This window comes from Manis javanica, chromosome 2 (assembly GCF_040802235.1).
Source record: "Manis javanica isolate MJ-LG chromosome 2, MJ_LKY, whole genome shotgun sequence".
Lineage (NCBI taxonomy): Eukaryota > Metazoa > Chordata > Mammalia > Pholidota > Manidae > Manis > Manis javanica.
Window position 1 is genome coordinate 143689473 of NC_133157.1, and position 26783 is coordinate 143716255.

The 26783-nt window shown below is 36.7% G+C and overlaps 1 protein-coding gene across 1 annotated transcript in view; it reads right to left on the reverse strand.

Moving 5' to 3' along the window:
• The window catches only part of TGS1 (trimethylguanosine synthase 1), a 49758-nt gene that overhangs the window by 11427 nt on the left and 11548 nt on the right, over positions 1-26783 (reverse strand). The window contains exons 6-13 of the mRNA XM_073229537.1: positions 25339-25456; positions 24131-24217; positions 21531-21705; positions 19610-19916; positions 17392-17544; positions 15671-15814; positions 10844-11060; positions 9873-9951 (exon numbers count right to left, since the gene is read on the reverse strand). Coding sequence (XP_073085638.1) covers positions 9873-9951; positions 10844-11060; positions 15671-15814; positions 17392-17544; positions 19610-19916; positions 21531-21705; positions 24131-24217; positions 25339-25456 — 1280 coding nt within the window. The remainder of the gene's footprint in view (positions 1-9872; positions 9952-10843; positions 11061-15670; positions 15815-17391; positions 17545-19609; positions 19917-21530; positions 21706-24130; positions 24218-25338; positions 25457-26783) is intronic.

The following is a 26783-nucleotide window of genomic DNA, read 5'->3' on the forward strand; positions in this document are numbered from 1 at the left end:
CGTTTCATTTCTGTAATCTCCCTTCTGGCATCTGTGATCTCCCTCCAGACTTCATCCCATTTCTCTTGTGTATTTCTCTGCATCTCTGTCAGCATGTTTATGATTTTTATTTTGAATTCTTTGTCAGGAAGACTGGTTAGGTCTGTCTCCTTCTCTGGTGTCTCTGTGATCTTGGTTTGCCTGTAATTTTGTCTTTTCATGGTGATAGGAATAGTTTGCAGAGCTGGGACTAGTGACGGCTGGAAGAACTTCCCTTCTTGTTGGTTTGTGGCCCTCCTCTCCTGGGAGAATAGCGACCTCTAGTGGCTTGTGCTGGGTTGCTGCACGCAGATAGGGCTTATGCTTCATGCCCGGCTGCTATGGAGTTTATCTCCACTGTCCCTGTGGGTATGGCATGGCTTGGGCTGCTGCTCCAAAGTGGTGGAGTCACATTGGAGGGGGAGCAGCTGGGAGGCTGTTTATCTCCGTAAGTGGCCTCCATGCTCCCTGCAGCCCAGGGGAATAGAGTGCCCAGAGATCCCCGGATTCCCTACCTCTGGACTAAGTGTCCTGCCCTGCCCCTTTAAGACTTCCAAAATGCACCCGCCAAAACAAAAGAACGACCACAAAAAAAAAATGGCCGCTCGTTTTTCTTTATTCTCCGGCACCAGCCTCGGGCACCCGCTCACCGGTATTGCTGCCCTGTTTCCCTAGTATTGGGGTCCCTATCCCTTTAAGACTTCCAAAAAGCGCTCGCGAAAACAAAACAACAACAAAAAAAAGGTGGCCGCTCGCATTTCTTTTGTTCTTGGCGCTGTCTCCGATACCCGCTCGCCGCAGAGGTAAGTTTTAATATTAGTTCTACTACTAATTTGCTACAGGAATTTATACAGCTATTAAGATAGGTTAAAAATGTGTATTAATATCTGAAAAATAGAAATACCACCTATCTCCCAAAAAGGTGTATTTTGTAATCTATAAATTGAATTACATTAAAACAAATCTCTGAGAAGGTAGGGTAGTTCCTTCTCTCTCTCCACTTTTCAGAGGGTTGCCTGGACTTGGGTAGTCTGGATTGAAAAAGGAATGAAGATATGCTTACATGGGAGTTTTCTGAGGTCTGTTACAAAATAGTTAAAAACTATTTTATTCAACAACCTTTAACTGAGTGCTTATTACAGGCTTTTGTTCTAGGCAGTGGAATGTAGAAAAAAAAACTCCAAAGAAATCTCTGCCTTCATGAATCTTACAATCTAGCTGGGGTAGTGAGAAGATGTACAAAGAAAGCAAGTACTGCTCCTGATATTGAGGGAAGGATGAATCTATGTCAAAATATGATGAGAAAACTTCAATTTATTTAGTGCTTAGAAACATTAGAAAAAAACCCTGAATATGTTACTTTCAAGGGTTCTAATCTTTTTCTACTTTTTCACAAATATATGTATTTTAAAGTCAGAATGCTGGAGTTAGAAAGACTGTAAATATCAGGTAGTTCAAGTCAATAAATACTTTGCTTCAAGCAAACAATGCCATCAATTTTTAACTGTATTTTTCCCGAGCAGGTTTAACTGACAACATGTATTTGATTCCTTCCCCTTTCTAAAAGTTTAATAAGTTGAGGGGGGAAAGATAGGGGGTGAAGGGAAGGTGAGGATGGGGAGAGAAGGAGAGGGAAGGAAAGACAGATAGGGGAGAAAAGTGTAGGTAGGTAAACAAAGATCAGCAATTCTGGAATACATGCCATGTTTTGGCATATTATCTAAATAGACTAGATTTACCCAAAGAAATTTCAGTTAGTTTGGGCTGGAACTAGAACACAGACTGAACTTTTCTCAACTAGATTTTTTTATAGGGCAATAAAGTTGTTCCTTGGGTACTGGGAAAGGATAAATGGGTAAAGATCACAATGAAGGTAGTAACTTTAGTAAAAAAGTAAGCCATAAAAGATGAGTCAAATAAACTCATCTTTTACTCAAGTACATTTCAAACACTCAAAACTGCATTTCTTCAAATGCAAACCGATTTAAAGTAAAAATGTATAGTAACTGAATGAGAGAAAATAATTTCTGAACTGGATCCTAATGTAAAAATACATAATAAATACTAAGGACAGGAACACTTTATTACAAGAAAAATTAGAGTGCTAAAAACATGTCCTGTTACTACATTGGAGAGGTGATTATATCTTCAGTATGCAAAAATTTGCTTAGAAAAAAATTACACCAGGTGAAAATTAAGTGTATTTTTTATGTAGCCTACGGATCTCTGTCAATTACAGTGACAGGTGCAGCTGGCATCTGAAATACTGGCTGTGATTACAGACCTAGTGTCTTATCTACTTCCTTTTGTCCTCATGTTCTTTTTGTTATATCTAAAAACTACACACAAATAAAAGTTGTGTAAGATTTCTGATGAACAGTTCTGTGGGAGATAAAATATTTTTGTAATTGGAAAACCATGCAATACTCAAACTTATATTAAATCAGTTCCATTTCTCTGCACATAAACAGAAATGAGATTTCTCTGCTTAAGTGAATAAATCCTAACTTTTTTGCTGATAGCTTTTCAGATCACTTGCTTTCATAGATATTATTTTCCCTCTCCTTTTTTTCAAATATTTACTTTTTCATTAAAACAAATAAATTTAAAAAGCCACCACTGTCAACAGGAAAACACTGGCATTAGGTTAAAAAAACTCTTCTGGGCAACAAAAGCTCAACTACATTAGAAGGCTGCCAATAATCCATTCATTTACCCAGCTTTGTCCCTTACGTGTTCTCAGAACCAGATACTAGGAACATGAGGACTGTTCTTGAGTTCAAGAAGATACATAAAGCACAACAGACAAGATACTCTGGAAGCCCTGCTATTAGCGTAGGACTTGTATGTCATGCTAAGTGCGGCATCCTTCTACTTCCTATGTACATCATTTACTGAATAAACTTACTCACTAGGAGTGAAGGAAATACAGTTTTTGTTCAGAAGCATTTGTGCCTTCCCAAGTTGCTCATGAGGCAGTTGCCAGCCCCTCTGGTGAATGACACTATACACAGTACAAGGACGAACAATACTGCCCTAACTGTCCAGGGGCAAAGCTGGTTAACAAACATTAGAAGCTGATCAATTGTATCCCTAATTGCAATGTATGATTAAACGGTGGATTTCACTAGGAACAGAGTGGGTCTAGAAACCTGGTCCCAGTTATCAAATGAGATAAGAGGATACCAGTGGCAGATAAAGCTCAGCAGCAAGTGCCTTTAATTATGTGGCGAATTTTCAGCCCTCGTTTTTCTCACCACTAAGGAGCAGAACAGAGCTGATTCAGCAGAATTTATGTGTAATTCCCTTTGCTTCTCTTGCCACCTTGACTTCTAGTCACCATTCCCATTCTCCTGGTGGGTGAACCCAGAGATAAGAGATGAATCTTTTCCTCTCCCTAAGGAGTACCTTCTCAGTGGGAGCCGGCAAGGAGCTAACTGCCATGGGGCAGAATGATAAGGCAAGTTACTGAACTTCCCTAGCTCACTCGCCAATAAAATCGGGCCAATTTCCTAACTTGCTCACTCCAGATCTGTTAGGACAACCCACTGAAATGCGCAGAGGAACCTCGCAAAGTCTAAGTTAAGTATGTCATTCAGACAAGAAACATATCTTCAGTTCCCATGCTGTATACGAATGCAGGGCACTGGTCCTGTGTAGGAGGAATGTACTTTTGAGTGCTCTGAGTGTTGAAGGCTGGTTATTTTTAGGTTAAGCAGTTTTACAGCTTACTTTTCCTACATGTACCAGAAGTCCAATCCAGTCCTTTTAGCGTTCACTGAACTCTCTCCTACTTCTGGTGCCTACACTTGGCCTAAGGGTCCTCCATTTGCTGGGACAATTTTATCATATTTACATGGATATAGTTTTGGCTATATGAGCAAGCTGCCATTAGGCCAGATTTCCACTATAGAAATTTCAGTTAGAACAATTTGACACAAATTTATCTTCAAGCTTTATATTTAGAAACTAGTAAGGCCTCGGTTTTCCATTTATGAAAAAAGCAGATATTATACAAGCTTAGAAATAATATTTGCAAAGAAACCAGTGGTAAATTTTTATTCTATTAAGCCAAACAAAACAATAAAAATGCTAATGAACTGAATTTAGTTATATTTAAAATATTTTTCTAAACAATAATTTCCTAACAGTTTTCACATTCATAAATGTTTAACTATTTGAATGCATATAATTGTATTCTTTTATATGGGATGTTTCAGGAATGTTACCTGTAAATAAGTCCATTCTTCTTTCCTTCTTCTGACCTACCTACCTATCTAGCCAACTACTAAAAGTGTGCTGACTGCTATAACTAGAACTTTTCCCTTCCTAGACACTATACACCGGCTCCAAAAGGAGCCACAAGAACTCTGTCAACTAGAAGAGATCTCGATTTAAATCTCCCATCAATTTCTGTAAAGATACAACTTAAACAAACACATGCAGGATTTTCCTACGGTATTGGGTCAATTTATAAGTACTTTCTCACTTTACTAGGAAATAAGGTAGGTGGGGTTTGGCCTGAGTGTTAACATGATGTCTGTTTGGGGGAGTCGTGCCTACATCTAGCAGGCAAGTGGCAGGTGTTACAATAATGTGGGGCCACCCAGTGGATTTTTTTCAACATAATTCTAAGGGACGCTGTTCAACGTTGCCTTGCTTTCTATACTGGTATGAACAAATTATAAAGAAAAGTACGTTAAATTAATTTGACCTAAAACTACAAATGCTATCACTTTTCTGAGGCTAGGCATTTTAAGAGTTAAGGCTAAAGAAGTACTGCTTCAATCCAACTAGGAGCCCCCACTCTCACCATTCCAGTGTCTGCTCAAGAGACAGGACTCCTGTCTGAGATTCAACCCACAGCGATTTCATACAAAGATGTCTGACAACTGTTGCTGTGTAACTTCTTTGGGGAGGCTAATCATTCTACTCTGCTAAAAAAGGATCCATATGGTAGATATTTACTATTTAAAATAAAGTTTTTCATGTTTGGAAAGCATCCAGGATCCAAACCTAGTATTGGCTACAATTCTATGGCTCTCAAAGGAGAGAGATGAAGGAAAACACAGCGAGAAACAGGCATCAAACAGATAAAATAATTTACCGTGGGCTCTTTGAATTGCATCTAATCAGTTTCCAAGTTTCAATACTTGTTTCAGAATGTGAGATACACCTTTCCTCCAAAGAGTCTCTCAAAAAGAATTTCAAAACTACTCAATTCTTGAGTTTGATAGTGTGAGTTCAAATAATAAGGAATACGTGTCCTGGAATAATCCTCAAACAGTAGGTAAAAAGGGAATAAGAGAGTGAGGTAATAGGGGACCTAGAAAAATATTTTACTAGTTACAGAAAACCATTAGCCTCATATCCCATATGGAGAGACTGCAAGCAAGCTATATGCATACTAAGTTCCATACTCAGTTTCTTTCTTAAATGTAAATATTATCCAGGGTACTAATCATCCTGGATGAGAAATTAACTCTACATATGGATAGATTTTCTTCATTTTAAAAAGAAAAGCTGATGCCCCAATTTTATTTATTTTCCAATTTAATACCAACCTAATGTACCTGAAATGTGGTTTCCGGTTGACTTTTATTATTCTCTAATGTCATTACTCCCTCTAGTGGTAGAAAATGTGATCAAACGACCAGCTCTAATAAAGGTAGGTTTTTGAGGTAAACCAAAAACACAAGTTTAAAGAAAAAAATTTAACTTTCTTATTGGGCAAATGTTAACTAAAAAAATTTACTCACTGTAACTTTTACAATAAACAGTGAATTTTCAATTGTCATTCAAGTATATGAGAAAAGTAAGAATTACGGTATCAACAGGCTCTACATTATCTGGGAGCTACCTTAATCTGAGAGACCTGAGTCACATGAGTAGCCACAGGTATTGGGTTTAATAACAAATTTGATATAAAAATGCATGAAGAAAGAGGATACTACTTTTTCTTGTAATATGGTATTTGGGAGGTGTAATGTTTAGATATGATGGCTTATAAATAGATGACTGACAACAATATCTAATTTCATCTCCCTTTAATTCAGAAAAAGAGCTTAGGCTTGTTGATTTTATTTCCTTGTCTTTTAACCCAGAGAATCTCAACTCTGGCAACACATGATCTCTTGGGAAATTAAAAAAATTTATGCTTGGGCCCCATCTCAGAAAATAAATCAGAGCATCATTCCTGGTGGACCACGGTATCAGTAGTTTTAAAACGGCACTAAAACTATAAAACTTTCAGAAGAAGACATAGGAAAAATATCTTCATGACATTGATCTGGCAATGATTTCTTGGATATGACACCAAAAGTGCAGCCAATACACAGAAAAAAACAGGTAAGCTGAACTCCACCAAAATTAAAGACTTTGGTGCAGCAAAGGACACTGTATCAAGAGAGTAAAAAGACAATTCATGGAATGGGAGCAAACACTGGCAAAGCAAGTATTTAATAAGAGATAGTATCAATATATGCATATGGAAAGATGCTCAACATCACAAGTCAACAGGGAAATGCAAATAGAATCAAAGCCACAATGAGATATCATTTTATATCCAGTAGGATGCTTCTTATCAAACAAGAACAAACAGAAACTACCAAGTACTGGTGAAAATGTGGAGAAATTGGACCTCGTGCGAATTGTTGCTGGGAATGCAAAAAATGGTTCAGCAGTTGAGATGAACAGTATAGTGGTTCCTCAAAAAACTAAACAATCACCATATGATGTAGCAATTCCACTTCTGTAGCACTGAAAGCAGGAATACATATTTTTACAGCCAAAAGGTGGAAAACAGCTCCAAATGTCCACTTGTGAATGAAGGGATGGATAAACAAAATGTAGTCTATACAAGCAATGGAGTATCATTCAGCCTTAAAAAGGAACGAGATTTTGAAATATGGAGGATGACCTTTTAGGACATTATGCCAAGTGAAATAAACTAAACACAAAAGGACAAATATTGTAGGATTCCATTTATATGAGGTACCTAGAGTAGTCAAATTCATAGTCAGAAAGAATGGTGGTTGCGAGGGGCAAGTGGTTGGAGTAATGGATAGTTAGTGTTTAATGGGTATAGAATTTCAGTACAGGATGATGGAGAAGCTCTGAGATGGTGGGAGTGCTTGTACAACAACTGAATGTACGTAATGCCACTGAATTGTATGCTTACACATGATTTATGGTAAATTTTGTTGTGCATATCTTAGCACAATTAAAAAAAAAGCCACTTGGGCAGTTTTAATTTGCAGTCAGAGCTGGGAACCAGTGTTGCAAAGACGAAGCAGATAAGCCAAGAAAGGGAGAGTGTGACAAGTTAACATGTGAAAATATTCAGTATGAGCAGTATGTTTCTGACAGGAGGAAGAGTAAAATCTATAATTTGGCATGTATTTCTATAAATTAATTCTATCATTTCACAAATATTAAAGATGTCCACTCTTTCTTCTAGAGAGAACATATCCTCTTTCCATACTGGTCCTCTTGAAAATCCAAGTAATGTTTACATTCTTCCACAATAACTATATAATAGGATCTAAGTAACAGACACAATACTTTATTGAGGGTTTATGGGCTGGAGGTACTGTAAGGTACTGTGATAAATGCCTTACCCACATATTTCAGTTATTCCTTAGAACTATCACCAGAAAGCTAGTACTGGCAGGACTGAGACTAAACTAGGTCTGCCTCATTATCTCCTTTTTATAGCCCATTACCTGAAGATTATCCACATATTTCTAGTCCTCTGTCATTGGTGTTCTTGCTACCTTCTCCGACAACCCAATCTTCTTTAAAGGTGAGTTGACATGCTGTATTATCCAAGCTTTCCTGAAGTCACCTACCAGACAGCCAGAGCACTTGGCCTCCGCCTTTCTTACAAGACTGCATTATTGTTATTACATACCTGCCTCGTAATCCCTAGGAAGACGCTGACCTAGCATGACTGCTGACTCCTGGAGACACTACAGAGGGAAACCACCTCTGGACAGACCTGGGATGGTATGAATGTGTGTGTGTAGGATGGAGGGTGGTGCCTCAGCCTGGGGCAGGAGGCACGTGCTTGTGAGAAGATAAGTGAGGACACTGGACGCCGAGAACTTAGAAATTTTGTTCCTGCTCCTCCCTACCCATTGCCTGTATAAACACATATGCTGCCTTACGTGCAGCCCCTGAGGGATCTGGTCTATGTTCAGGAGTTAAGGTAGGGCAGTCTAAAAAGAAGCCCTGCTGTGAAAAGCTGACAGAGCCAGGAGACAACAAGATCTGACAGCGGCTTTCTCACCCCACCCTCTCCAAACCCCAAGAGCTGATCAATTATACTGACACATTATAGAGCACAGCCTTCAAATGCTGCTTTTGTCCTGCTCCTCCCCAAACGTGGGGAGTTGCATCCTGAGACAGTGTTTTGTGATCATTAACTGCAGTCGTGTGGTACCTAGTTAGCAACCCCATAGCTCGCCTACCTTCATCCCTCAAGGTTATCACTGGGGCTGACATGGGCTCTAACAATGGTCCTCAACACAGGCTGCACATTAGAACGACTCAGGGAGCTTTAAAAGCAGAGTCAGACCAATTTTTGCGGTGGGGCTTGGAGAGTCACAGTTTTCACAAGTGCTCCCAGTGATTCTCAAGAGCAGCCAGAGCTGGCACTGGATTCAAGCCTGGCTTCTCTCCTTTTGGATTACTTGTATATGGCCAATACCCAGTAAGACAAGACATTTGAGGATCACAAATATTTCATGGAAGAGCAACAAAATGTATCATAAACTATATCAAATACAGAAAAGATTAAACAGATTTATTAATTTAAGCCTTTTATTATAATAATGTCAAGATATATTATTAGAGTATTAAAGAAGAAAAAAAGCAATGCAGAAATATTAAGTATATAGAATTAACTAAAAAATACAATAGATGGGATAGATAATACAAAGTACTTTCTGAGGAATGAACTAACTGGAAGACCCAGTCTCCAGAATGAAAAAGGAAGAGACAGAGCACCAGAAAATAGTCATGGAGGATTCATACCCACATAGTGGATGTCCGGAAAAAAGGAAAAAAGATAGAGGAGAACATAGTTGAACAAATAATGGAGTTAACTTCTCCAGAATAAAATAAGCTGAAAAAGCTAAGAATGATAAGGCCAGCTCTCAGAGTACTAAATAGGAAAGGAAACACCCACCCTTAGCAATACTGATATAAAACTTAGAATATGAAAGACAAAAGATTTTCAACAGAACGCTTAGCACACAGCAGATACGCAGTAAGTATTCATAAAAAAAAATCTACAGCATGAAATAAAGACATCATCAAACTTTTATAAGGCAGTTATTGTACCAAATTCAATTATTCTAGGGGGAAAAAATAACATGATGAACAAAATGAGGATATTTGAATTTGGTCAAGTTTCCTAAATCTCAAGACTGTTGTTAAAATTGTTTCTGGTGAAATTAAAGTTTTATCTGTATATTTTTAGTTATGCTACTATTTTGGGGAATAATCTAAAACCTCCATTCTCAAGGTAGGTTTCATTAAAGACAGATCTTGGCTAGTTATGCACATTTGAAACACAACACACCGTCATCCTTTCCCTCCTTTCCCGACACACAATTAAAGACCCAGAGTGCTCTATTCATGTGTAAGTACACTAGGAGCTGAGGGGATAAAGAGGGTGAAACAGGCATGGAGTTAACTACAGAACACTTCCAGTTTTCTAGTAATAGTCAAAAAGCCAGGGACTGCTCATAAGCACGTTTTCAATTACAGAAATGCCTTTTATCTTTATTTGCCCCTTCTTTGTAACAGTTATGCCAGAGGCTCATAGAAGCTTTTCAGTAATGGCTTACCTGGTCAATATCAGCATTTCTTGGAAGAAAGTAAACTATGTTATTAGTGATCTTCTTGGACAGTCTGAAAATTTCAAAGGTGGACAGCATTAAGGAAAAGTACAAAAACAGCAATTAATTTGTTATTATATCATAACCTAAATGTACTTTGATATGTAAAAATAAGACACACATTTAAATCCTTTAATGGAACCAAAAAGAGAATTAGGTACCAGATTTTGCAATTCAATAGCATACTGCTACAGAAAGGTCAGAGATTAGAAGTTAAACCTATTTATTCAGTTACCCTAGTGGTGGGCAGACAAGAGTCAGAAACACATTTTCTCTTTCTGCCATTTCCTAATTATTGGGAAAATAGAAATAACAGGAAAGCATAATACCATCATTTTCCAGTAAAGAATATAAAGACAAGTAAATATGGTTGCGCTAGTCTGTTATGAATTTTAATTAGCAATTTGGAAACACATTTCCTGTTACAGTCAAACAGAATTCCTCTGGGAGTAGAGATAAAGAAAGGGACAAATAATAAATGCTATTCTTTATGAAATAGGAGTTTGCTTCAGTATCTTGTAAGAGTAACAGGAAAAATTTGGAGATGCACAGAGAATTAGCACCAAGTTAGTGTGAGTTGGAGACAAGTTAAGGGATAGTCACCTAGACTTTGGGAACATGTCTTGAGGAATTCCCAATTTCCAGACAATATTTCCAAACAATGCATTCTAGTTCTTGTTTTGTAATGGCAAAACTGAATAGTAACCAAAGGAAATATGACCTCACATTTGCTACTATTTTGTAGGTCAACTACCACTTAATTTTTACATACTTGCTTTTTATGTAAATTAAACTGTAATCTTTCAAGAGTTATTATTAGCTGATCTCTCTCCTTTTCATTAATCTCTTTGAAACACACACACACATCCTTCGTCTCCACAACCACCGTGTGAGTAAACCCTTAGACTTCCAAAGGATATCCATCAGGAGTCATCATCGTCCTAATGTCAAAGGTCTCTGCAGTGGCATAGTCTGGCCCTCCCCAAGGAGGGCTAAGGAACACAACATCAGCCTTTAAATGAGAAGCCAACAGCAAGAAATCTCCACAGATGAACTCTATTTTGTCTGCTATTCCATAAACCTCTGCATTATTGCGAGCAAGATCGATCTTAACAGGATCAATATCAATGGCAATCACTAAAAATGGAAAAAGGAAAGATGAGTCAGATGACACTGATTATTAGTTATACAGAACAGTTCCTCTTCTGAGTAGTCTGTTGTTTTTTATTTTTCTGTCAAGAGCTTTCTTTTTTTTTTCTCATGTTGCCTATGCACTTTTTTTGAGAAAGTAGTTTTATTTCATTTATTTTTTATTACAATTTTTAAATTAAGGTATCATTGATATACACTCTTATGAAGGTTTCACATGAAAAACAATGGGGTTACTACATTCACCCATATTATCAAGTCCCGCCCCCCCATTCCCCATTGCAGTCACTGTCCATCAGTGTAGTAATATATCACAGTCACTACTTGTCTTCTGTGTGCTACACTGTCTATCCCGTGACCCCACACCATGGGTACCATCATGATACCTCACAATTCCCTTCTCCCTCCACCTGGCACCTCCCCCACAACCCCTTGCCTTTGGTAACCACTAGTCCCTTCTTCGGAGTTTGTGAGTCTGCTGCTGTTTTGTTCCTTCAGTTATCTTTCATTGTTATACACCACAAATGAGGAAAATCATTTGTTACTTGTCTTTCTCTGCCTGGCTTATTTCACTGAGCATAATACCCTCCAGCTCCATCCACGTGGTTGCAAATGGTAGGATTTGTTTCCTTCTTATGGCTTAATAGTATTCCAATGTGTTAATGGACCACATTTTCTTTATCCATTCATCTACTGATGGACACTTAGGTTGCTTTCATATCTCGGCTATTGCAAATAGTGCTGCAATAAACATAGGGATGCATATATCTTTTTGAATCTGAGAACTTGTATTCTTTGGGTAAATTCCTAGGAGTGGAATTCTTGGGTCAAATGGTATTTCTATTTTTAGTTTTTTGAGGAACCTCCATATTGTTTTCCACAATAGTTGAATTAGTTTATATTCCCACCAGCAGCGTAGGAGGGTTCCCCTTTCTCTGCATTCTCACCAGCATTTGTTGTTGTTTGTCTTTTCGATGCTGGCCAACCTAACTGGTGTGAAGTGATATCTCATTGTGGTTTTAATGTGCATTTCCCTGATAACTGGCAATGTGGAGCATCTTTTCATGTGCCTGTTGGCCATCTGAATTTCTTCTTTGGAGAATTGTCTGTTCATATCCTCCACCCATTTTTTAATTGTGTTATTTGCTTTTTGGGTGTTGAGGTGTGTGAGTTCTTTATTTATTTTGGATGTTAACCCCTTGTTGGATATGTCATTTACAAATATATTCTCCCATACTGTAGGATGCCTTTTTGTTCTGCTGATGGTGTCCTTTGCTGTACAGAAGCTTTTTAGCTTGATGTAGTCCCTCCCATGTGTTCATTTTTGCTTTTGTTTCCCTTTCCTGAGATGCATTCAGGAAAAAGTTGCTCATGTTTATATTCAGATTTTTGCCTGTGTTGTCTTCTAAGAGTTTTATGGTTTCATGACTTACATTCAGGTCTTTGATCCATTTCAAGTTTACTTTTGTGTATGGGGTTAGACAGCAATCCAGTGTCATTCTCTTGCAAGCAGCTGTCCAGTTTTGCCAACACCAGTTCTTGAAGAGGCTGCCATTTCCTTACTGTATGTCCATGGCTCCTTTATCGTATATTAATTGACCATATATGCTTGGGTTTTTATCTGGGCTCTCTAGTCTGTTCCATTGGTCTATGGGTCTGTTCTTGTGCCAGTACCAAATTGTCTTGATTACTGTGGCTTTGTAGTAGAGCTTGAAGTTGGAGAGCGTAATCCCCCCAGCTTTATTCTTCCTTCTCAGGATTGGGTCTTTTGTGGCTCCATATGAATTTTAGAACTATTTGCTCTAGTAGGTTGAAGAATGTTGTTGGTATTTTGATAGGAATTGCATTGAATCTGTAGACTGCTTTAGGCTGGATGGCCATTTTGACAATATTAATTCTTCCTATTCATGAGCATGGGATGTATTTCCATTTATTGATATCTTCTTTAATTTCTGTGTAGGAGCTTTCTTTAAAGACTAAGGGAGATATGGCCACATGTACCAGATACAATTTAATTAAAAATTTTAAATCAAAATTAGATTCACTTGTGTTGTACCAAGGAATGGTGATGGAAGGAACTGGCTTTCAGAGTTGTCTCATTCAGCCAGCTTTACCAAAGCAAGCAGTGAAAGTTGCCATGATCTCCTGAAAGACAAATCTGTGCTAAGCACTACACTCTGTGGACTTTAAAGCCTGAGTGACAAACACTTGGAAAGATCACTGACAGCATGTAAAGCCTGTCGTGCTAAGATTTCAGAGAAGACCAATTTCCTTAAAATGAGAAAACTTCAAAGGATGACAAATTTGAACTTCTTCAGAAAAGTAAATTAAAACACATTTTGACAAACCTACATAGCCAATTTATGATGAAGAAATGTAAAAACATCTGTTGATAATGTTTAATGAGACCTTTTAGGTAGAAGGAACAATGTTATATTTCTCCAAATGGGCTTTCATTTAATTTATTTCAATTTCATAATTAGCAATGCAAACATGTTAATTTTAGCTCATTCATGTCTTGCAGTAAATAACTCAATGCACCTGTATGTGCACCAGTGTGTTAGTGGCAATATTTTATATTTGGAAGGGCTAAGTGGAATCCTGATGCATATGCCATGATTTTCATGGAAACATAGCTGTTTCCCAAAAAATGCCAGTTTCAAAATTTTCAACAGTGCACTAAATAAATCACTTGAACAATGAATACAAGCACCAATTACATTTGTAAAGCCATGCATTTACAACGCCATTTCTTCTGTTCTAAATAAACTCATATTTATATGAGAAAACATGAGTATGTCCTTTTTAGCTGCTCTGTATAGACACAGTGGAAAGATATTCTGACAATACCGACACTCAATAGGAAAAGTGACCTTCAGCATCAAATGTATTTTGTTAATCCTCCTGTTTCCATCTGTACTTCTTTTATAGACTGACTTTGTTTTGAGGCCTAACAGAATGGCAACACTCTATGACACAGATGAAATACTGACAAATGTTGGATGATACTGTATAGAACTGCATTGTCCAGTAATAGTAGCCATTAGCCACAAGTTGCTATTACCTTTAAATTGATGAAAATTAAATAATATTCAGAATTTAGATGCTCTGTCACACTGCCACATTTCAAATGCTCAACAGCCACATATGTCTATGGCTACCACCCTTGTCAGTGCAGATATAGGATATATCTGTTTCAGATCTGTTGCTTCATCAGAGGGCAGATATTTTGTCTTGTTATGATACAATGCCAAAACGAAGACAAATGTTACAACTTTTGAGGAAAATCATTTTCATGCAATGAACATTGATTTTTTTTAAGCTCACAGGAATGGCTAAACTTGCAAAGGCAGAGAACCTTTTGAGTAAATAATGAATTCAGAGAAAACAATAAAATAGTTATTATTTCAAGTAAACATGAAAATAGCTTTCATCTCCAGGCTGTTGGGGGGCCATATAACATTAGCAAATGTCATGTCCTGGAGCATATGAGATACTGAATAAGGCCAGTTTATCATCATTACTCTTAAAGTCAATGTTAAGTTTCACTTCATCATCTTCTAGCTTTTATATTAAGCTTTCCAGAATCATACTCTTTCCTAGTTAACATCAAGAACTTTATATGAACTAATAAGAATCAATTGAAATTTACTGAAATGGAAACTGTATGTATAATATAAAGGCACTGGTGGAAAAAAGCATCTTCAGAGTATGACTTGACAATTGATGTCTCTAAATACCCTGTCACACTATCCCCTAAAGAGAATTTAGAAAGAACAGGAATATCAGACTTAGAAAAAAACAAAAACAAAAACCGAATAAAAGCCCTGGCTTCATGACTCGGTGATGCCCATGTGAGCAGACTACTGAGTTTCATGCAGCCTTGTTTTTTTCTCTGCAGACAGCACAAGAACTACCTACGTGACACAGTTCTGAGGAGATGCGTGGTATAGATCTTTTCTTTTGTGTGATTGCAAAGTCAACCATGAGATGACCTAATATTTAAGTCTTTTTTCTAGTGTCTTAGAATGTTAAAGCTAAAAGGTATGGGAGGTTATCTCAGTTTAATGTCTCCTTTAAATTAAGGTTAAAGGATGTCCAAAGTCATCAAGGTGATGTGTGGCAAAACTGGGACTCCGTGCCCATTCTTCTCTTCTTCTAAAGAACAGTCTTCCATTTTAGTCTTTTTAGTTTTATATAATGTTATAACCTTGGCTCCATCAAGCTGTGTCTGTGTAATTGTGGGCAAGTTACTTCATCTCTTTATTTCCTAGTTTATCTGTGAAATACAGATAATAAAAGATGCACCGAACAAGATCACTAAATAAATTAATGTATATCAAACACTTATACCAGCAGGTGATGCAAAGTATATGTGTAATATATGGTATTTTTATTTTAAATATTTGGCATTAAATTATTAATTATATATTAAATTTCAGCAAAGATAGGCTGAAGGATAATGCAATGTTTACTGAATATACTGAAGTAAATTATTTTTCTTCAACTGATGGCTGATTACCTCTCTTTCCTGTTAAATGCAATGTTTACTGAACATATTGAAGTAAATTACTTTCCTTCCACCGATGGCTGATTACCTCTCTTTCCTGTTAAGGCAAACTGAATGGTATTTCCTCCAACTCCACAAAATGCATCTACTACAATGTCACACTTGAAGGACTGACTGACCCGGCCAGCAATGTGCTCAGCAATCTTCTCAGGTGTAACTGAAAACCAGCCCTCTGTGAAGGAAGAGGATTTCAGTTAAGAGGTTCAATTTCAAGAAGCCAAGCCAAGCATAAACAGAGCAAACATTACTTATATGTAACACCCTTAAAAAAAATTTTTTTCTTTCAAAAAATTAGAAATTACCTAGTTTTAGAGAAGAGTTCTACAAAGCTTGTTATAAAAAGGAGAAATACCACTTCCATTCTCAATTTCCACAGAAACAACCACCTCAATTCTTGCCTGATTCTTTTGCAATATACCTCCAATAACTGCATGCAATTCTGAATTTTCAGTTTGAGGTATTAACTATTGACTACTATAGAAAATGAAAAGTTCACTCTTCTAATTGGCCAACTCCACTGAGTTTCCCAATTATTTCATACCTAATGAGGAAGCAATAAACCAGATGTGTACTGTACATTTTGGAAAAATTAAGACATCCAAAGGGTGAGAAAAAGCAAAGAGCTGATAGCAAAAGGCTGCAGAGCTGTAGGAATAGCAGAATCCTCACCATTTTCAGAAATGAGGTCCAGAGGAAAGAGGACATTGCCTTCCTTCTTTCCCAACAGAAGAAATTAACTTTTCAGAAAACTATTTCTCTGAACAAAATGGTGTACCAATTTTCCTATTCCCTTTCTTCACCATCACTTTAAATGGGTCCTCATTGTTGGGAGAATAAAAAAATAAACTGCTTTTATAGGATCAAAGGCTTTTTTCTTGGGTCAAAAGTCTTACTTCTCCTAACAAACTCCTGTGTAGTTTCCTCAATATACAACATTTTGTAAGTAATTATAAGAGGTTCACAGAACTCCTGAACTTCTATTCCAGAGCAACATGTCCTCATTTTCAATTTTTAAGGACCAATATTTAGGTACTCCAATATGAAACCATCCATTCACAGAATTGAATCAAGTAAGCTGTTTAAGGTCACAGTAGGAAAACAAGAGAAAGAATCCCAAGTTTCCAGCATTAACTCATTAAGTTACATATTTCTGCACTATGTTATTTCTTCATCAGATGTTCTGTTCAATTATCTATCAATTCCTTTTGCTATCTTAAGATGCTACAAATACAGATTAAACCTGAGTCTGATGTTTTAACAACAAATATAAATCCAAATAGAGAGACTGTAGAAAGTAACTGGCCATTGTTCTCTAGAAAATATCTAAGTCATAACTGACAAAAAAGGGTAAGCACTACTCCAGATGAAAGGAAAATAAGGAAACATGAAAACTAAATGCAGTATGTTATTCTATACTGGAAAAAGAAAAGGTTTAGAGGACATGACTAGGATAATAAACTATGGACTATGAATTATATTGTAATAATATTAAATTTGTAATTTTGCCTTGTGACATAAAAATACACACAATTCTATTTCTTAGAAAATACACACAAAAGTATTAAGGGGTAGGGGGCTACTGGTTCAGAGAAATACACACACACAGAATGATAAAGCAAATGTGGCAAAATGTTAAAAATAGTTGAATGTGGGTAAAGGAGATAGGCAAATTTTCTATTATTCTTGCAGCTTACATGTAAGTTTGAAATTATTTCAAAATAAAGTTAAAAAATTACATAAATACTTTACCTCTGTCTAATTTAATCCCATCATCAAAACGGGAGAAGAGCCTGTATCTCTGGGCCCAGTATTTTGCCAGCTCAGGAACAGCAGCAATTTCAGGAGGCAGACCAATTACCTTTCTGTTCTTGTTTTTCTTCTTCTTCTTCTTTTTAATTTCAGCTATAATAAAAAGAATATAGAGAATGCAGATGCTCACTATGAAACAGAGGAAATCACAGGTGAATTTATTTAAAAGTGTAGTGACATCAAATACTTAACAATCTGGGCTTGCACTTGAGAACAAGTATGTGAACTCATACCAGGAGAAGCAGAAGGCACAACGGACACAACGCAGAGTTCAGATCATAGCCTCTAGTTTGCAGGTATTGGCCCCCTGAGCTCTGAAAAGTAACCCAGGTTCTCTAAGATCCACTTTTTTAATACCTCAAGAGGAATGAATGAGCAGTATTTCACCAACTTCAGAGGATTGTTAGGAGATAGGTAGAGGTATTATCAAAAGTATAAAAGTTATTATGTCTGCTAGATAAGACATTGCTTTAGTTGGTGATTTACAGAGATCCAAATGTTTCCCTTCCCTTCTTTAAAATAGTATCTCCCAAGGATTGATTAAGCTCTAAGTCTCAGCTCATTAATCCTCCGAACTCAGCTATGATCTACAAGTCCCACAACCTCCGTGAAATGCAAACAGGTGTCATTAGCTCCACTGAGTAGAAAAGGGCCTCATTCACTCAGAAACTGGCTTTTTCTTAGATAAACAATTTTTACTAGTTTGGTTATTTAGTTTTAATTCTGAGATTAAAGAAGCAACTTAGAAATATGAGAGTATGGTCACAGCTAAGTTTAATGATAAGAAGTAATGTTGACAAATAAAACACTCCTTATATTTAAATGGTCCCCAAGGATAGGACTGTCTTCATATGGTTATTGCAAATAGCAAAAGGTGTCATCAAAAGCAAAGTGCAACATGTGTTTCTTAGGAGAGGGGGACACTGACATTCTGAGTAAACAATTCCTTACTGTACAAGACCACCCTGTACATGACTTAACATTAAGTGATTCAAAGTAGTATATGCTAGTTAGTATTTCCCAGATCATTCTGACAACTGACATCTTCCAAATGCTCCTGGGAAGGTGGCATAACCTCAGGTGAGAACTACCAGCACTGTGACTAGTAGTGATTAGGCAGGTAGGGTAGGGCAGGAAAATGGGATGGAGGAATCAGACAACTTGGCACTCCACGCTGTGCCACCTTCCAGCTGTGTGAGCTCAAATTTCTTAGTTTCTCTCAGCTTTACTTTCCACACTTAGAGAATGGGGATAATTCCACCTATCTCCCTGAGCTGCTTCACACATTAAGTGAGAATAAAGGCACATGAAAGCATTTCATAAGTCTGCAAATATTACATGAATATCAGTTGTATAATGACAATAAAAAAAACTTAACCTACCTTACGTATGCTACTGAGAAAGGCAAAGAACTAAGTGACACAAAGATCACAGGTTTACACACACTAAGGTTCACAGAGAAAATACTAAGGTCCAAATAAGGCATTTTCTTCACTACTAAATTAGGAAAGAAACCATCACAACAAATATAATTGCTTCATTAGGGTGAGTGTGAAATAATTCATCAATAAAACTGAATACTCTGTCACATGAAAATTTCTACCTTATAAAATTCTCAGTGTTCTACTGTACACAATTATTTTTTAAATTATGAAAGAACATTTGGTGTAAAGTAAATTCAAAGTGTACAGAAAGGCATAAAGTAAAAGTGTGGCTCTGTTCTCCATTCATTACAGCCAACTACTATAAATATTTGTCAACATACCACCCAAAAACAAACTATCTCTATTAACATCCATGACAAAAAGCAAAAAGAGGAAAAAAGAAAAGAAAGCCAGGGCAATACCAAATTTCAAAAGGAATAAAAGGGATTGGCCCCAGTGAGCCCATGGGAACAGTTGAGCAGTGCAGACCAATCTTAATCGCACAGGAGGAGGTCTGCAAACACAGTTTTCCCACATGCTTTCCCTTCTATTTTATTTACTCTCTTAGTCAAGAGTGTAGTGTGCTCTGTGTGCCAAAGCACAGCCATTAGCACATTTACATTTAATATGCCTTCTCTCAAAAGCATTCATGGACACTAGTGGAAAACATAAAAAAAACATATATTTATCTAATATCTAAATCCATTAGCAGACTGAAGCACAGTCAGTCTTACCTGCAGTTTCTATGTGAAGAGAGTCTGGTGTAACCTGAGTAACACAATCTTCCTTATCTGTAATGGCTGCTACTGTGCTGGCCCTTCCGTTTTTTCCTGTTTCGAGTTCACCAGTTGAAGATGTGACATGATCCTTCTCAGGTTCTGGAGTGCTTGTCCCCAGGGGATTGTTGTCTTTTATAACAGACATTTCCTGTTCCTCGGAATCAGTACTTGTGCAAGTGTCTTGCACATTGTCATGAGAAACTGACTCCTGTGATGCTTCCTCATCCACTGGTTCATTTACCCACTTTAGGAATTTTTCCACCTGAAATTTCAGTTGTCACAAGTGTGAATTAATTCCAAATTACACAGAATATTACCACCTGCTTTAGCTTTACTATTCATGACTTGACTGATATGCTGTGTCATGATCATTAGTGATCAGATTACTGATCTAATCAGATTACTCTGATAAATTCACTGTATCATACAAGCTAACATGAGTAGGTAATTATGAGCTAACTATAATATCTAGACATATCATGACCTTAATTTTTCAAATTTTATGGAGCTTTCTGTAATGGCCCAGGCTACAATCTACATTAAAGGGTACTCAGCATCAAAGATAAACTCTAAAAAGATTTGTGCCAATTATCTGTAAGAATAAGAGCAGTGCTAGCTTGGAAAGAATGTGAGCTGCCTTTTAATGAAGCAGTAGAGTCAGTAAAATGATTCCTAAAAACTAGGTTTCTGCTTCAAATGTTAACAAGGCTCCAGGCCAGGTAATATATGCCTCTTGCAATTTTCTGAACAAGAATGGTCTTTATAACAATCTTCATCACCATCCTAAGAGTTAGGAAATGAGAACAAAAGATGGACATGGTCAATAACCCAGAACCTTCCTTTTAGGAGATTGTGCCTACAGAGCATCAGATCTCTAAGGACACAACAGTGACATTTTTTCTTCAATACTTAGCAGTTATATTTCTGCTCTTCAACTATAGATGAATGTATGGGGCCTATCTCATCCAACACATTACAAAAAGTCCCATAAGACTGATTGGGAAATTGTTCCAGATATAACCAGTACCACTAAAATATTAAAATATCACCAGCAACCAACCAATCCGAAATATAATAAAAATAGAAGCAGTTATAAATTTGTAACATGTTTTGGAAAAATGCTAAAGTTAGGAAGGCTAGTTCCCTAAGGGTAAAACAGTCATCACAGAGGCCGGAAATTTTGTTCCATTGCCTGAAGAGCTGCTGAAGATGGGACTGACACAAAGGTCCTGTTCACTAGCAGATGTTTTCTTATGTAATGGAGAAGGATCACTCATTAGGCCAAGCAGAAGGAACTCTGACTACTTTTGTGTTCCAGGTTCTTGGAGAGCAGGTACAGCAAGGTCCACAAGAGGGGATAGGAATATTCCACAAGAGTGGATAGGAATATTCCAATTAACAATGTGAATCACTCAATTAGCACAAGAGTATTAGGATGAACTTGTATAGCAAAGTTTGACTGATCACCTCTAGATAACCTCAAAAATTAAGGCTTACAACAGATGCGGTAACAGAAATTAGACTTCCAGGATCCTACTTAGCCTGGAATAGATGAGAGATAACCAGCCTGTTACTACTATGCAAGGCAATGTTACCTATTTACCTTCCCAGATACTATGCAAGGCAATTTTACCTATTTACCTTCCCAGATACTTCTACTTTGTAGCTTTTAAAACATCCCCCTTTCATACTGCTCCCAAACTTTTTTCAAATTTAGTTCCCACAATATATGCCTTTAGAAAGTAAGTTATAAACCAATCTTAGGTACCATTTACAAAATTTTAAGTATATCTGGTAGAAACAGGTTTCCCACCGGAAAACAATTTTAAGGAGTCAAGCTCACAAATGAGTTTCTATTGTAAATACTTATATATACCTTACTCAAAGTTTTGCTTTTCTTGAGAAATGTTTTTTCTGACTCTTCAGTAAAGAAGATGTGTTTGTTTTTCATATTTATCTGTCTTCTCATGTCCAAGAACTTTGACTTGTACTTCACATTCTTCTGTAGATACCTTACCCGCCGATGACTGAAATTTGAAATTCCACCGTATCTGTTACCAAACCAAAAGAAGGTGACTCAGACCTTAAGTTCTGAGTTTGTTTCCTTACATAAAAAAAGATTAACAATTTTCACTATTTTTCTGTTAGCAGCCACCATTTTCACTTTTCTTAATTTTGCAAATTATGAAATAAAATTCAAAATGCAAAGGAGTTTAAGCTATAGCTTATGTGTTAATTCTCAGGTAAATGTGAAACAACAAAGTTGGGAATAGCAACATGTCTTTTATATAGAGCAGAAAGCAGAAATTACGTAGTAAAATGTAATTAAGAAAGAATAGGAAATAAATTTTTTCTCACCCAGGTTTTACCAAAGCTCTTTAACACTTAGCTGAATATGTTTATCTTAAAAGTGGTCATTAAATTCTTAACCTAAAATAATCCAAGCTTACCAAAGAGGCAAACACCTGTTATCAAAATAATTGAGAATGTCTGCTCATCTACTCATTTGAATTTTTCTAGTCCTAAAATACATATTTGCTATGAAGCCTTCTTTTGACTACATCAAACCTCTTTTAACTGCCTCTCCTATAGATTGGAGACTTAACAGTGTAATACAAAATTTAGTATAGAATTTAGCACGTATAAATTCCTGAATGGTTTGGTTTGAAATGTCAGTTGTTATCTTTTAGCTATATTAGGAACTTCTTTATAAAAAGTCTTTATCTTGTCCTTCTTTTTAAAGTAGAGTCGGGTACCCTAAATAGGAGTAGAGCTAAGGTGAATCCCAGGTAACAGAATAAATCCCTATGAGTCAATACTAGGAAGAGCTAACTCAGTAATTTCTCAATAAAAATTACATGTGGTTAGAAATAAATTCTGCCAGGAATTTAAACATGGCAATACCAGGAAAATGTCTTATATTACTTATCTTTATGAGCCTTAGCCTTAAATGATTATACAAACTACAACTGTCTTGAAGTATCAAGACAAAGATAAAATAAATAATTAAAAAAAATATTCATAGATCATTTTTATAAGCATGTTTTTTAATTTTAATTTTTTATTAAGTTATTATTGATATACACTCTTATGAAGGTTTCACATGAAAAAATCAATGTGGCTACTACATTTACCCATATTATCAAGTCCCCACCCATACCCCAAATGCAGTCACTGTCCATCAGTGTAGTAAGATGCCATAGATTCATTATTTGCCTTTTATGAGCATGTATTTCTGAGCTAATTTGGATTCAATTTGTAAGTCAACCTTGAGATTTACGCCCTTTTACTGCTGATTTCATAATGTGTAGGTATCCATTAAATTTTCACAACTAACAAAATAAGTCTCAATTTTCAGAAACATCAAAGACCTTAATCTTGGTTTAAATCACTGGTGCAAGCTGACATCCATGGCAGGTCTTAAGTGTGCCTTAACTACTCAATTCAGTCTTTGTCAGATACAGGAACCATTTCAGTTTTCTGATATTTAATGCTTGGGCATTTAATCCCAGAGAAAAATTTTATTTTCTGGACAGAAATATTCAGAGCAGCTTTATCTGTTAATAGTGAAATGCCACAGACAATCCAAGTGTCCTTTAACAAACAAATGGTTGAACAACTATGGTACATCCATGCTATTAAGCATTAAGAAGGAATGAACTATCGGTACATGCAATAACCTGGGGGGTCTACAAGGACACATGCTTAGATCTTAGGAACAACCCAGATGTACATACAGGATTATCAATTAAATACACAAGGATCAGATATATGTGTGTGTGCTGATATGGCAGGGCGTTCATGGTACAGTGTTGAAGACAAAATATGCAACATATATAAGAAAGCAAGCCACAGAATATGTATGGTATGATTCCATTTTTGTGTTTTATAAAAAGGGAGTAACAAGTGTGAGTGTGGGCATGTACATAATTATAAAAGTAAATTAGGAAGATAAATGCCAAACATTGCATATCTATGGAGAATAATTTGAAGGAAAGATTTTCTCTCTTTTTACTTGTTTTAGGTTTAATTACTTTCATAATAAAAAGAAAAAAGACCACTGCAGCTTTGAACTTTTCATGGCATGTTTGCAATACACTTCAGATCTACACAGAGGTAGACACAGGAAGTGCTAAGTGTAACGAGAAAAATGTTTAGAAGTCTCAGGAGATGGCTTGCATCCCTTTTCTGGGAAATTATGTGATCTTCACCAAGTCAAAACCTCTGTAAGCTGCAGTGCTTCAACTATGAAATTGGAACAATAGTGGACTGTGATGAAGCACAACTGAGTTATACATGTGAAGACATCAAATGTACAGTGATATCTCTAAAATTTCTACCAACAAGAGTGTTTTAATTATACCATTGCAAATCCTATCCCATACATAATCGTTATTAGCTCTTTGGATATCAGAGAGCTTTGAGATAACTGAAGAGGTTAAGATTTCTGAAGACAAAGCATTTATGTATAATTACTTTTGTCCAGAGCCATGCTTGAATCCTAGAACGGAACCACTGTCATCAAAGTCTGAATCTGGGTTTTCATCAATGTCCAGTTCATGACTAAACAAATAAACAAAAGGTAAATAGTAGTAAGTCATTACTTGCAGAGCCCACCAGCTCAGGCAAATATAAAAAGATACACGTAGTCAATCTATGCAAATTTCCCCACCACAACCATCAACTGCAGCTTACAAATCTAGGAAGACAGAAGAGTACTTTAATCAGGATTTTCCAAATGAGAGAAAGTACCTACCAGTGTTTGGAACATAGCACTAAGCACTCAATTGTTAAACCATGTCAAGTAGTTATCTCTATTTCTGAACATATACAAATATAGATCTCTCCATCCTCCTTTGGAAAAACACCAGTAAAAGTGTAGGATCATCCTAGATAACCCAGGATCATCCATCTATTAGGGATGCGTTCCAGTGCTCCCTACACCCTGGGCAATAGGACCAAGTGAAGAAAAATGGTGAGAAATAATTCTTACAAATTAAGTTAAGGTCACTGTACCCACTAGGTCCCAGGAAGCATACACATAGTCACTGCCTCTGGGAACTAATGGAGGAGTTAACAAGCAATGTCTACCACGCAGAAGGAACACAGTTATGGACATACTTCTAAGTACTGAGTTACTGTGCCTCCAAAACTTGATTATTGTTTCTCTAAAAGCTGTATGGAGCATGAAGGTGTTATGTAGAGCACTTCATTTCCTGTCAGAGAAGTAAAATGCTTTCAGCTAATACCCAAGTTCTGTAATGTCCATCCTTTCCTTGTATTTCACAGCATTAACATTTGACCATATATCCTACCTTCCACTATTCTCTACGTGTTTGATTATGTACATCACTGCCTCCAGAAGAGTTGGTCTTTAGCCTGAGAGCTGGCATTGTTGCTATGTAACTCTGAGCAACGTGCTTATTTTTGTCTTGTCTTAGTATTTCTATTTGTAGAATGAAAGCATTGGACTGGATATTGGAGGTCTATTTTAGCAATAAAATTCTGTGTAATATATACTAAGACTTTTGGGGAAAAAAAATCAGGACTTCCTCCAGAGAGACCATATCTACTTATATATTATTAGTTAAAAGCTATCATCCATTGATAGCTACTGTCAGATGTATTACATGCTAGGTTCCAGTCCTCCCAGTAAGCTCACAAAGAGGTAACATGGAACTTGCCTCCTTTTGAGTTTGCTTGGCTTATGTTCAGGTGGATCTTCTTCACTCTCATCTCCATCAATACCGTTGGGATGTACTCTTTCTTTGACTGTGTTTGCTTCTGAAGACTCCTGTGAATCTGAAGAGGCAGAGATATTACAGTGGTTTTTTCCCCCATGGTTAGACAACTCTTCTGCCATTTACAAAGGCAATCAAAACATTTCAGTGCCTTTTCTACAAACTGTATGTGCATGACAGGCATAGTGCTAGACCACATCTATCTATTCTGTATATCTATATGCAGAGACTGAGCATAAAAAAATGTAGCTATGTCCATTAAAGTTTAGAAGTTTCCAAGATCTAACTATTTAAAAAGCAAACTAGAACTATTTATCCTCACAGCTGTCCAAATCTATATAAATTAATATATGAAGTTACCTTTTTGATAGCTGTCAGCTATCACATTTTGATGGAATTTTAATCTAAATGACTATAAAGACAGCATGATCACATTGATTTAAAATTGATTGCTCTCTATGAAGAAGCAAACACAGTTAACTGTGTCTAATACAGCTGTTAAATTCATAGTGGAAGTTAACAGAAAGATAAACACCACCTTTTTTAAAAAAGCATATTTTTAACATGTGGTGCTTTCAACTGAGGCATATGTCTGTCTTTGTTCCTTTTCTTCAAACTAGAACCAAGTGGGTAGGTGGGACTACAAGTGGAGAGGTGCCTGCAGTGTAGGCAGTGGGAAGCTCTGACTGTGTGGGGGCAGAATGCTTCAGGAGACCACCCAGTATAAAGTATGCTTACACAGAAATGCAATATATACCTTCTGTTTTCATCTCAAGGGAGGATGTGAAAGAAATCAAAATCTAGAATTCTCAAGTTGATCCCAATGGCAGTCACACTGGAGCTAATTATAGAAATGGCTAATTATATACATAAGTAAGAGAACAGACAACAGAAACATTCAGCCTATACATGTGACTTGGGAAACAGGCCACAGAAGGCAGACTGTGAGGTTTACAGCATTTGACAAAGGAAAAAACTGGAAGACAAGGGAAGATAATCAAAGGAAATAACATGAAGTAGTAAGATAGGGACCAATACATTGACCAATATATATATTTCATGGCCAAAATAAGTACAAAAGTAATCGGGAGGGTATAAAAGAGTACCAAAAGACTAATATAAAATAATCACAGAAAGGTAAAAGGATGAAAATAACACCAAAATAGAAAGGCAGAATACTGTACTAAAGTAAGCTCCACTGTAAGAGACCACAGAAAAGAGAAATAAGAAAGTAAAGAGGGCTCTTTAGTAACTTTCTAAAGGAAACTCTCAACTGCAATCTGCGAAAAGCAAAGCAAACCCCAACATTAAGCAAAAAGCCCAGACCTTCTGTTTCATACAGGAACAAAGCTGAGAAACAGAGTCCTTATAAACAAGACTTTTCTAGC